General features: G+C 33.7%; 1 protein-coding gene across 1 annotated transcript; it reads right to left on the reverse strand.

Moving 5' to 3' along the window:
* Positions 1 to 10,289: 10,289 nt before the first annotated feature.
* LOC128556069 (uncharacterized) lies at positions 10,290 to 11,483 on the reverse strand. The gene has a single exon (XM_053539982.1). It carries the CDS (start codon positions 11,343 to 11,345, stop codon positions 10,533 to 10,535), a length of 813 nt encoding a protein of 270 aa, XP_053395957.1. The 5' UTR covers positions 11,346 to 11,483; the 3' UTR covers positions 10,290 to 10,532.
* Positions 11,484 to 14,038: the final 2,555 nt, after the last annotated feature.

Here is a 14,038-nt window from a genome sequence, read left to right on the forward strand (position 1 = left end):
AACACATTTAACCATTCTCCGCCTAGTTTCCATAAAATCTCTTGTACAATATAGATTCATGGCTTTTGCATTATCAATTACAGTGGACTAATAACTTATTCAAGAAAGTGATAAAAATAAATTTCGAAATTTCTTATACCATCAGTTTTGTAAAACCGGAAATTCTGTTAAAGATGTCTCTGTTCAACCTGTCGAACAATTCAAATATGAAGTTAACATGACTTCTGGTGTCAAGGCTAAGCTTAGACATGTTTTTTCTGAAATTAAATGGATTAAATTTCTGAAACATCCTTTCCCTTAGGCTTAACTGATAAAATATCTGTCAAAACGGAAATATTTCAAAAGATTCCGGCATTGATATATTCTCTCTCTATTCCCCAAGAAGACGCAAAGGTCGTTCTCATGGTGTTCGACATAATGGAAATTTTAAATGTAAACTTCGCAAAAGAATGACTGTCGCTGAGTGCAATATGTACTAAAATTCTGGCAGACATATCATGTTAGACATCGATACCTGTTTCTTCGTTAAAGAACATAGATCATGAAGCTGACGATATTTTGTTATACGAACACACCCGTTCTATGAAGCTGCGTCTCTGATTCCAAGTTACACGCAACATTATTTTCAGGCCACATACTGATTCTGAATCTGATCATGAACACAACTTTCAAATTATCTTCCCTAAATAAAGAAATTTCGTTTATTGATTTATCTAGTATATTTAGAGGCCAAGCGTAGTTCTATTTCTATTTTTTAGGAAATCTGAAGCACATATGATTTGTTACAAACATAATAAATCAGTTAGAAATGTAATCTCGAATTATAATAAAATTGTCTCGGATTTAGACATAGAGCTTTAATAATGTTCATAGTTAGAGCTTAATGTTCCAGTAAAGCATCTTACTATACTTCTACTGTTATCACCTGATCGGTCATATCATATCGGGTAACTTTAAGATTATTGCCAGTAAAAGATTCAGGAACATTTTCTCTAAATGTCCAAAATATAGAATTCCTTCGTGTTTTAACTTTGAAACATGTCCCTCTGAAATAACTCTCTCTGTTGATGATTATGCTAAAATGATCTCGGAAAGACACCCAACTGCTCTTCCTGAAAGGAAACAGAAATGTTACAAAAACTCGCATATAACATTTCATGACTCACAGTCTTCATTATTACCACCTTAACCGAAATCTAATTTCTCACTTCAAAATATAAAGAAAGCTATCTAAATTTCATTCTATTATTTTTTTAAACTCCTGCAGACAAAACTTCAAAGAATATTATCATTATATGACGCATTTACTTCACAGAAACATTACAAAATGATTTGAAACATACGAAAACTTTTCAGTAATCGCCACAAGAAGAAAACAATATTGTAAATAAATCATGATTTTGTTTGTTTGTTTTGAGTTTAACGCCGTTTTTCAACAGTATTTAAGTCATGTAACGGCGGGCAGTTAACCTAACCAATGTTCCTGGATTATGTACCAGTACAAACCTGTTCTCCGCAAATCATGAAGACCAATGTATAAATTTTGCTGCAAGATTTATTAGCAATCAGTTGAGGCTCCCTACTCTTACTGGATCCCTAAACACAATATCAAACTCGATTCATTGCTAATTAAAACTTATGCACTATAAACAAACAAACATTTCTCTTCTTTTGACTTCTTGTCATTAAAAGACCACGTGCAGAAGTATTGCTCAGAGATATATGAGAATTCTGGGGATGTTATTAAAAAGCTTTTACAATACTACAAATGTTCGACTGTACTTATGATTTTTCTACTCTTTATACTAATATACCACATAATCTCATAAAAGAAAAACTGGTAGCTTTAACCGAGAAAACGTTTGCAAGGGAATACGTTAATTGTTTGGCATGTAATGAAACTAGAGCATTTTTTCTAACAGTATATTTAACAAATACACCTTGTGTTTGTGAAGCGCTATGATTTCTGTTAGATAACAAAATTATTAAATCTGGCAAGAAAACATATAGACAAGTAATTGGTATCCCTATAGAGACAAACTGCACCACACTCATTGCTGATTTATTCCTATACTCAACGGTTATGGACGAGACTTCATGCTCAGTTTGTCCACTGAGACACAGTTTGACATTATTGAAGCTTTTGATAGAACCTCGAAGTACCTTAATGACATTTTGAATATGGCTAACCCATATTTTTCAGAAATGGTGAAACACATTTATCCAAAAAATTACAACTTAACAAAGCTAATATCTCGGATTTAGAAGCGTCATTTTGGACTTACATTTAACAAAGGGGCATCCGTGGCCGAGTGGTTAAGGTCGCTGATATTAAATCACTTGCCTCATCGATGTGGGCTCGAGCCTCACTCGGGGCGGTTGAATTCTTCATGTGAGGAAGCCATCCAGCTGGCTTACGGAAGGACGGTGGTTCTACCCAGGTGCCCTCTCGTGATGAAATAATGCACGGAGGAGTATCTGGTGTCTTCCTCCACCACCAAAGCTGGAGAGTCACCATTGTCGGTGCGATGTTAAACGCAACAAATTAAATAAATGAATTTAATAATTGTGAATAGAAATTTAGAAACAAAAATACATGATAAAAGAGACGATTTCAATTTTGAAATTGTCAACTTCTCCATCTGGACGAGGATATTTCCCTACAGCGACATCATGCGGTATCTATATTTCACAACTTATTCGTTTTGCAAAAGCTTGCTAAAAGTTAGAGGATTTTAATCATAGATATCTGCATATTACCAAAAAGTTATTACAACGGGATTACCGATATCATAAATTATGGAAGGCTTTTACTAAATTTTACCACAGATCGTCCGAACTTTAAAAGAAATACATGTATGACACAAACTTTAGTCTTACATACCCTGCATCCGACTGAAATGTAGTTTATAAACTTTGGAAAAGGCTGATTTTAATCAAATATTTGTTAATTGTGTAAGTAATTCACCAAAAGAGGATACAACGCAAAAATCGTAAAGCACAGTGCATTTTTGATAATTTACCCCACTACAGTTAGTCAGTACGCTTCTTGATGATGTGATCACTAATTAAGTGTAAGACTTCGTGATGCTCTTGTCCTAAATCCTACAAAAATGGACAGAGGGAGTGGAATGTTTTTGCAGCTTGCAAAGTCATGCCCTTAACAGTTTGGCTCTTGGTGCTCTGACGTCATTGTTGAGTACATTGATTGATGTAATATACCCTAGATTGACCCTTTTCAAATGATCTGTATTTTATGACTATCGTTAGAGCCTTTCTCAATGGAAAGTTATTTACTTACACTGTTTTGTCTAATCTGAATTAGGGTAAGTGCGTTGTTGTCATGCCTTTAACCAAACCACCGTTTTCTTTATATAGGTTACTGACAGACCGTTCCTTTCACTGTGACTTGCTTTTGTCGGTTTAATGATGCGTGTATTGTCTTCTTTGTTGTTGGTGTTTCTTTCCTTTCCCCGTGGCCCCCTTGCATTTATGTCCCATCTTCTTTTGCTTTGCATGAGATTAGGTGCCCACCGTGTTTTTGGCCACCAGCGTGTTTTGTGTGCGTGTGTATTTGAGTGTGTGTGCGCGCGTGCGTGTGTGTTTAGACCTTGCACGTCCGTGTTTGCGCTGCTGTCGTTTGTGGTGGAGGGAGACTGCGATTTTGGTGCGTGGTTGTCACTGTTGTTTATTCATCCTTGGTTTTATCCACTTCCCCAAACACCCCACCCTTTATCTACCTCTTACCCATTTTGTATTTGGCATATAATTAAAGTAAAATAGTTACATAAAATTTAATTATGATAAATGGCCCGCCCGGGAGTAAACAGTAAAACTACAACAAAGGTATATTTGAATTTTGACAGATTTATGCCCCTTTTTAACTTAGATTTTTTGGTTAAAGTGTTTGATAAAGTCAAATATCTCTGTCACTATCAAAGCTTTTGACTTGAAACTTAAAATAGTTATTCACTATCACAGTCTACACCAGGAGAAACAATCCCCATAGCTGTGATTTTAATTTTAACAGTTATGTCCCTTTTTTAACTTAGAAGTTTTTGGTTAAAGTTTTATATAACTTCCAATATCTCTGTTACTATCAAAGCTATTGACTTGAAACTTAAAATAATTATTTACTACCAAAGGCTGCACCATAAGAAACAATCCCCATAACTGATTAGAATTTTGTCAGATTTATGCCACTTTACTGGCAAAGCTCTAATTGAGAGTCAAGCACTGAGAAAGGTCGAGCGTGCTGTCTTATGGACAGCTCTTGTTATATTTAGAAATGGAAATAATTTTTAATTGAAATGGTATATATAGTAAAATTGAAACAGTGTAAAGCCCTCTACAGACGGTAGGTTTTTGTTGTACAACACTAATTATCTCAAAGATGTACAATTTTGAAATTGTACATTTTTCACATACAGACAGTATTCCATTCTAATATAAGTCACAGGGATTTACCTAGCAAACATATAGTGCATCAGGTACTGAAAAGAATGTAACCATTGATAATATAAATGAGTTTCACCTTTTTAAGTCCCATGAATTTGATTACGCATGACACAAATAAGACACGCCATGAGAAAACCAACATAGTGGCTTTGCGACCAGCATGGATGCAGACCAGCCTGTGCATCCGCGCAGTCTGGTCAGGATCAATGATGTTTGATTTCAAAGTCTGCTGCAATTAGAGAAACCGTTAAGCTTTAGCGAACAGCATGGACCAGACTGCGCGGATGCTGGTCGGAAACGCACTATGTTGGTTTTCTCATGGCGCGGCTCAAATCATTTAACTTTCCAGTGTCATCCTTTTTCCATTATGCATTAGAAGCCATTTTATATTCAGATTTGTGTTTATTTTTGTGGCAATTGTTTCTGGAATTTCATTTACTTGCCTCTTATCAACTAATTATTTACCAATTTGTTGCTTGTCAACGTGGTTGGTACGTAAGGCAAAACTTACGAAATAGAACATGTCCTAATCTGTAAGTCAAGACTTAAGATTTACGAAATCAAGGAATAGCATCATACACACGATAATATTTGGCTGTACATCTTGAATTTAATTGGTGTTGTAGAACAAAAACCTACCGTCTGTTGAGGGCTTAAGCAGTTATTATTTTTAGAAATAGAAATAGTTTTTAATTGAAATGGTACATATTTTAAAATGAGCAGTGAAACATTCTCAGTGTACATCTAATACTTAAATTTGTTGTTATATGTATTCTATTTGATGTTTAATTGGTTGTAATTAGTAATTTTATTTATATTATGTTTAGTCAGGCATACTCGGCGCAGTTCATGATTAGACATCATTCATGTATCAAAAAATATTAATAAATAAATAAAATATAATAAATAAATAAATAAAAATACCCCTTTTAACTATCCATTTTATACAAGAGTGTGTATATTGTGACTTGATATATCTTGTACACTGGAAGTGTTTCCTGGAATGCTACTTTTTAACATTTGTACAAATGCTTCTGTATTTTAACATTTGTTCAAACGTAGTATAATGTGGTTTTATATGCTGTATAGATAAGTCATAAATAATTCTTATAGAATGGCTGTATACATGTATATTTGTTTATAATGTATATGGATGAGATTGAATAAATAAATAAATAAATAAAGGCAGCGATTAATTGAAGTGTTAATGATGAAAAAAGGATCTTGCTATATTACAATGTAATCCACCACATGACTATATGTAGACTTGCATTACTTGTTTACGTGTACATGTGTACGAACTATCCAGACAGCTAAGCAAGAACCGTGTAAGCAGTAGCAATTTCATTTGAAAAACTAAATGAGCCGTGCCATGAGAAAATCAACATAGTGGGTTTGCGACCAGCATGGATCCAGACCAGCCTGCGCATCCGCGCAGTCTGGTCAGGCTCCATGCTGGTCGCTTTTAAAGCCTATTGGAATTGGAGAAACTGTTAGCGAACAGCATGGATCCTGACCAGACTGCGCGGATGCGCAGGCTGGTCTGGATCCATGCTGGTCGCAAAGCCACTATGATATTATGTTCCACGAATGAGATTGCTTCTTTGGATCTGTGGAAAAGCAAGATATATTTCATTTTGTATGATTTAAATAAACCCTTTAATTGTTGTATTTTATTCCCAAGCACAAACAACCTAAACGAACTAAAATTCCAATGTATTTCCCTCAGAAATGTACCTTTGACAACAAACATGTTGTTCATTTTGTTGCATATTTAACATGGTTATTTCTGATCATTTTTAGTTTTGATGGATTGTTTTACTTCTAAATCGTACATATTAAGGGTTAAAACTTCATAAAATGATTCATCATTTCCAATCCTTTCTATGAGATAATTTTGTTTTTGCTGATTGCAGAAGAGAATAAAAAGAACTGATCGAACAGAAGTTCTATTTTAGAAATTATTCATCACGTATTTTAATTAAGTCCTTTTTGTGGAACAATCTTACAGCTTTTAAACAGAAATAAAGACAAATAAAGACAAAAATATGCATCTTCGCAATGACAAATTGCTATGCGAAAAGAAATCGCAAGGGAAATCAAAGAATGCCAGATATTTAGAGAACCAGTACTTCATATAAAGAAATATTATACAGATGTACTAATTTTAAACACCGTAACGTTAAAACGGAAACTGTATTTACGTTCAAATTTTATAGTCGATATTGAGTAATATAACTTTTAATGTCATTTTCATGTGTACATGTATATCGTCTCGATTAATGGCGATATTTTAATTTTATTCAGACTTAAGATTTTATTGTATAAAAGTTAAAAATATAAACGCGCAAATGAAAGATTATTAGATTTACATTTAGTGTATGCGCTCGTTCTATCGAGGAATAAAATTGCGCTGAATGATGCATCCGCGCAGTCTGGTCAGGATCCATGCTGTTCGCTAACGGTTTCTCTAATTGCAATAGGCTTTGAAAGTGAACAGCATGGATCCTGACCAGACTGCGCGGATGCGCAGGCTGGTCTTGATCCATGCTGGCCGCAAAGCCACTATGTTGGTTTTCTCATGGCGCGGCTCACATCTGAATTTGAGCTCTGCTGTATAACTACTGTTCGAAAGAACCTTTTCAAATATACATACTACTACATCTTAGTAGGAATACAACAACAACAACAACAACAACACGAGTAATTGTAATTACAACAGTAAAACAGTATAACAACAGCTACAAACAAACTTGCTTATTTGATATTGAATCGTCTAAAAGAATAGACACATTATATAAATGAACAGATTTAAGTTTAAAAACACCATTGAGTTATGATAGATGGGTTTATACTTACAGTTTATTTGAACTGTATCAAAGAATATGAATCATTCAGCGCAATTTTATTCCTCGATAGAACGAGCGCATACACTAAATGTAAATCTAATAATCTTTCATTTGCGCGTTTATATTTTTAACTTTTATACAATAAAATCTTAAGTCTGAATAAAATTAAAATATCGCCTTTAATCGAGACGATATACATGTACACATGAAAATGACATTAAAAGTTATATTACTCAATATCGACTATAAAATTTGAACGTAAATACAGTTTCCGTTTTAACGTTACGGTGTTTAAAATTAGTACATCTGTATAATATTTCTTTATATGAAGTACTGGTTCTCTAAATATCTGGCATTCTTTGATTTCCCTTGCGATTTCTTTTCGCATAGCAATTTGTCATTGCGAAGATGCATATTTTTGTCTTTATTTGTCTTTATTTCTGTTTAAAAGCTGTAAGATTGTTCCACAAAAAGGACTTAATTAAAATACGTGATGAATAATTTCTAAAATAGAACTTCTGTTCGATCAGTTCTTTTTATTCTCTTCTGCAATCAGCAAAAACAAAATTATCTCATAGAAAGGATTGGAAATGATGAATCATTTTATGAAGTTTTAACCCTTAATATGTACGATTTAGAAGTAAAACAATCCATCAAAACTAAAAATGATCAGAAATAACCATGCTAAATATGCAACAAAATGAACAACATGTTTGTTGTCAAAGGTACATTTCTGAGGGAAATACATTGGAATTTTAGTTCGTTTAGGTTGTTTGTGCTTGGGAATAAAATACAACAATTAAAGGGTTTATTTAAATCATACAAAATGAAATATATCTTGCTTTTCCACAGATCCAAAGAAGCAATCTCATTCGTGGAACATAATATCATTTTCTAGGAAAATTTCCGAAGCAAAGTGATATATCGATGAAGCGTTTCTAACCTCCTTGGAATGAGGCAGACAGTATGCGACTTTACGGCCTCTCGCACTCGTAAACAGCATTCTACCATATAAGTGCCGAGGAGGTTTTAAAAAATTGAATGGACTTTTTTTGCTATGTTATTATATTTGAGGGACGTTTATCTTCCTGATTTAGATACGGAATTTTTAACGTATTTCTAGCTTCAGAAGTTAGAAAAAAAACGGTTCTCTTAAATTATTTTACGAATACCTGAGTAAAACCATTATGTTTGCGTAAAATAATTCTGCACCCCTGTGGTTATTTACGTATTCAATGCCTTCACATCTGAATTATTGCAAATTTCAGTTAAAATAATTCTTGTTTTATGCACATAATATTATATGCAAAAGAGTATGTTTCACTATATTCCTGACGATAGTTTTACATTATTAATTGTAGAAATCTAATACATTTTCTTTTAAACGTATATTCATTGTGTATATACAATTCCCAACGGAATGCGCTTGGTATTGCATTTTAGAGACCGTTATTTCTCTAGATACGTTAAAATGTCAGTGTGGAACTACAATGTATTCATTATATTAATAAAACATGATACAATGCACACACTAGTATGTTTTCGACCATGCTAATATTACAATTTACAATCGTTTATTTTTCACCGACAGAATAATCAGAAAAAACACATAATGCCATGTTAGATATTTTAACCATTTTAAGCAGGAAAACACCGGCAGAATACTTGATGAAATTTATGAAATGATTGGTTTACGTCTTATTATTGCTAAATTTACTGTTTGACTGTACAGTTTATAGCGTCATATGTTATATGCGGTTCCAATTAATATAAAAATGGTCAAGAATGAATAGACAAAATTGTAACAGTACTATTAATGTGTGGTAATACGTGTGGAAGTTGTACTCTAGTTTTAAGATATCTGAAAACTCATTAGATCCCCGTATTCAGACTAAAACTTCATTGCATTATTGAAAATTCATGGGTGAGAAATTCACTTTGTACCGACGGCGCCCTATACATCTCAGTCTGTTTGTCAGATACTTATCACGTTTTTGTCTAAATATAAAAGTACTTACTCTAATGGCTTGAAATGATCTGCATTGGTAAATTTATATATGATTTAATCCGCCCGAAAGTCTTTGAAATACATTATTCCGCCTTTGATAAGCCCAGCTAGTTACACAGTGTTTAATAAGAAGATACCCGAACAATATAGTGATCAAAGAAAAAGCTAGATCGTCTGGCAAATCCGTCTTAACTTGTCTAAAGATTTCAAATAGAAAGTAACCAGCTCTCATTTGCGAGACGGCATTACGATAAACTTTTATTACGAAAACTAGCTTAAACTCCGAACATTTCCAAAACCAGGAAGTGCATGGCTTCCAGCTTTTCCTTTCGTTATCAATATGAAATAGAATAGAATAGAATAGAATAAAATAAAATAGAAAAAGTGGAAAACCACAGTTCGCGAAAGGCAATCGTGTGACTACGAAACATAAAAGGCGATTGGAATCATTCAAAGATCTCAAAGGCATAGTAATAACCAAAAAGGATCTCAGTTGCACGACTTTGCTGTTCAAAGTTGGCTAACATAAAATTTGTCTTCCAGGAAGAGCCGCATTATAGTCTTTTTAAAAGCTTACCTAGTCTATGTAAGTATACTAAGTCATCAGTACTCATCTTTATACATGTATGTATTATGCGTATTTGAAAAGCAGATTGACACCTTTGTGGTAGAAGATTCAGAAGAAAATAATTTGAAACTAAAAGTATTCGAGGTCAATGTACAAGGGACATTTTTTAGGTTACCCGTTGCTAAAATCCTTTGAAAGACAATGCGAATAATAAATCTACTACAGATTTTCAAGGTGACACCTTGTTCAAGCACGGTGCTTGCTTACTGATAGCTGTTAATTTTGAAAAAGAAACACAAAACATTGTATGATGTGCACCATAAAAATGTATCTGTGCAGTCAGATTTATAAAACAACCGATTTAAAAAACAACAACCATGCTGTTATTTTCGCATTGCTATTTACAGACTCTTAACTCCCCTTAACGTTCTGTTAGATTTCCCCTGACAACTAAACTCTTTTTGTCACGTAATTTCGTTCTCGGTGAAAACTTAACTTGAACACACATTCTGTTGCATATATTATCAACATATGTGACGGTAAATTAGCTTATATAATACCTACTTAAACATTTTCACGTGACATTCGGACGGTGCAAACCATTGTTTTATAACTTTCTGTGGTCTGACATATTTTTCTTTTGTTTGTCTCACACACTAGTTACAGACCATTTGAATTTCATATCTCTTTGCTTATTTCCCTTACCAAAATTCGATTCTTTGTTTAACTGTTCTCCAGGTGTTATATTAAGATTTTCCTGATATACATTGACTCCGAATGTTGTCTCTATAATCCTGCCTGTGTTAGTTTTGATGCTGTGAGAATCGTATTGGGGATATTCTGGTTGGAGTTTGTCATGTGGAAGTGTAGCTTCGTTACAGCAGGCAGCTGTATCTTTCTCAAGCACCATTTTGTCATAATAAAGATCGGATTCTGCTTTGCTTAATGAAGATTCTTTGCATAAGTCTTTATTTTCATTTTCTCTGTCGCAGTCAAGGAATTTTTTTTTATTGTCTTTATTTTCTTTAACGTTCAAATTATTTGTCATAGTTTTACTGCGGTTTTCAATGTATTCATCAGCTATCATTTCTGCCACAACTTCAGACAGTCTTCTATCAAAAAACGGGTCAAAATGTTCTGCATCACGCTCTTGTTCATTACCGGTCGTTACATTTGTCATGCTGTTTACTTTAACTACAGGTGCCTGTATAAAGCTTAAATTTGCAAATTTGTATAAATGCTTTTTCCTATCACAAATCACCTTTTCTGCATTAAAGTCATCGAAACTTTTTTCACCAGCCCTTTCCATTTCGGCTAACCGTTCTATAGTTTCTTGTACTTTAAATTGCCTATAATGCACTGCTTCTGTTTCACCTCTAAATGATGTTAAAAAGTCATCAAACATTTTTTCCTGTTCTATGTCTTGTTTTTCTCTTTTTATGTACGACACTATGCCAATCATTATCCCAAGTGAGTAAAAAAGAAGAGTGCACACAATGTATAGGAGAGCATGTTTATATTCCTCGCTGTAATTATCAGTTCCTGTTGTAGTGTTTGTGTTGCGGTCTGTAGAGATATTGTAGGGCGTAAAACATAATCCTCCTTGCCGTAGAATTGGAGCCATTACTCAGGCAACACAAAATGGAATTCCACTTATATGGCTGTACTGTAATAACAAGCGAAGCAAATAGAAGCTATTTTCATCATTAATTATACGTTTATTATGCATGTACACACATTGATGAAATAGACCATTAAACATGACTAGAAAAACATGTGTTATTCTGGCGTTTTGTTCATGTTTAAGGTCATTGGGTATTGATCGAAACATCTAGTTCAGATGAAAAATAAGAAAATGTTGTAAACTTATACCAATTTGCTTTCACAGTGTCAAAGCAATGAAAACTATTTCTGTCTCTATTTTGGAGTATTTATGATCAAGTTTCTAATGTTTTATGAAGTCCCTTTTGATAATGTCCTTTCACAGATCTAGATCATTCGAAGGTTCCATTAAACTATTTTCCATAACGTTTATGCATCAATTTCACATACCTTAGAGACTAAACATATTGAAGTAAAATATGATACTGACTGTTTTCTTAAAGATGTAAGAAAATAACTTCTTTCAAATATAAGGAAATAATTTAATTATAAAGAAAATTTAGATGATAAGAAAGGTTTTATTGACGCTGAATATTAAATCAATTTCTAATAAACTAGGTAAATTAAAGAAAATAAAACTTCATTATCGTGTTTATTTTCTTTTATGAAATGAAATAATTCGACACCGCACATGTATTTCCAAAATAGAAAATGTGGAAACTTCACAGGTCGCTCAACAAGACAAAAACGAAAATGTTGCAGGCTCGGTTTGATTGAGCCTGTTCATGGACGGTAGTGGAAATGCATGCTACCGTCCACGCCCTCTAGCCCCGGGTTGAGCAGAACTCAACATTTACACATGCTAAAAGTACAAAAAGCAATTTAGAGACATCCGCAGATGTATTCAAACGGCGGTGAACATGGACCCTTCAATGATACACGGGTTGTGGCGTGTAATTCCATGAAAAGCGGCGTTTGGTCCCCAGATAAAATAATAGGTTTGCCCCAAACGAGAAAACAATGGGCAGAACTAAACAAACTGGAAGTTAGAAAGGGGATCTGAGGTTATGGAGCCTGCATATCACAGGAACTGTCAAAAGACAAAATTAAAAAGCAGGCACCATATCCAAGGGGTGATCATACAACACCCAAGGCTACGAAAGCGGGAGTATTGGAACCACCCTGGCCGAAATGGTCATGCTGAGAAACTAAACAGTACCATTAAGTTGACAGTAGCATATATCAAGAGTCTGAATATCTAGCGAGTTCTCCGTGGTCGGGTGGTTAAGGTCGTCGACTTCAAATCTCTTGTCCATCACCGATGTTGGTTCGAGCTTCACTCGCAACGTTAAATTATTCATGTAACGAAGCCAGCAAGCTGGCTTACGGGAGGTTCTACCCAGGTACCTGCCCGTGATGAAATAATACACTGATGGCCACCTGGGGTCTTCCTACACCATAAAAGCTGGAAAGTCGCTATATGACCTATAATTGTGTTGGTGCGACGTTAAATCCAACAAAATAAATAAAATAACTGAATATATTCAATTTCATGTGCTATAATTATCTTTTGATTGCATCATTTTTAATTCTGTTATTAATTATAATTATGTTCCTCAGTGAATTACTAGAATATTAACGTGAAATATATCTGGTATTTTCAGTGTACAAATATGGTACAGAAAGTACGAAAGAAGAGAGATTTAGTTAAACAAGTAATAGACATGTTTGTTTTAGTTTTTCATGTAAGATATACCTCATTCGTGCACGCCAGGTCCTGCATTCGCCACTTATGAAAATAATGCACCTTGTTTTCACTCGGCGAAAAGCAGGCAAATATTCTCTGAATTTTCTTTTTTATTTAATTTTTGATCAACATTTTGAAATTTGTAATACTGTATATATTTAATGTTGATATCTCCATTCCACGTGTGTATGCTCTTGGTGCTTTTAACAAATTAATTACTTGGTGATTTTGATAGTTCAAGCGCACTTTGATAACAACCTTTTTTCACGTAGAACTGTTTCTTTTACTACTTCTTTCACAACTACATTTACGTGACTAAAGAGATTATATTTGCACATTTAAATGAAAAAAAATTACGCGGCAACCACAGAAAATTTAGTACATTTTTGGCAGGCTTGAAACAAAAGTATATGTACATACATCCATGTCGAAACATTGCAATATCATGTTTAAATTGAATTTGTTGCTGCGGAGAAAGTGTGTTAAGTGGCTTTTGATATGTTACTGTAGCAAGTGTATATTATTTAAGGAATGCCATCTGTTAACGAAAATGCAAAACAAACAAAACACTGTTTTGTTAAAAACTTAACTGCTCATTTAGATAGAAAAATAAAAACAATTTCACGACAGATTATAATAATTTGACAGTTGTGAGTCGAAAACCTTTTTAAAATTTAGCAATAAGGAATATATAACAGTAGAAAAAACTTACCTCAAAAGAGTATTTTCAGCAATATCAACTAAGGAAAATTATCCGTCAATAATAATTTGTAAAAAGAATATCATTTTAGAAAAATCAAAAATAT

The sequence above is a fragment of the Mercenaria mercenaria genome, chromosome 3 (genome assembly GCF_021730395.1).
Source record: "Mercenaria mercenaria strain notata chromosome 3, MADL_Memer_1, whole genome shotgun sequence".
Lineage (NCBI taxonomy): Eukaryota > Metazoa > Mollusca > Bivalvia > Venerida > Veneridae > Mercenaria > Mercenaria mercenaria.

What these genes read in the sequence shown, in the direction of transcription:
- LOC128556069 (XM_053539982.1), bottom strand. Translation starts at nt 11,345, where the DNA reads ATGATTGGCATAGTGTCGTACATAAAAAGAGAAAAACAAGACATAGAA.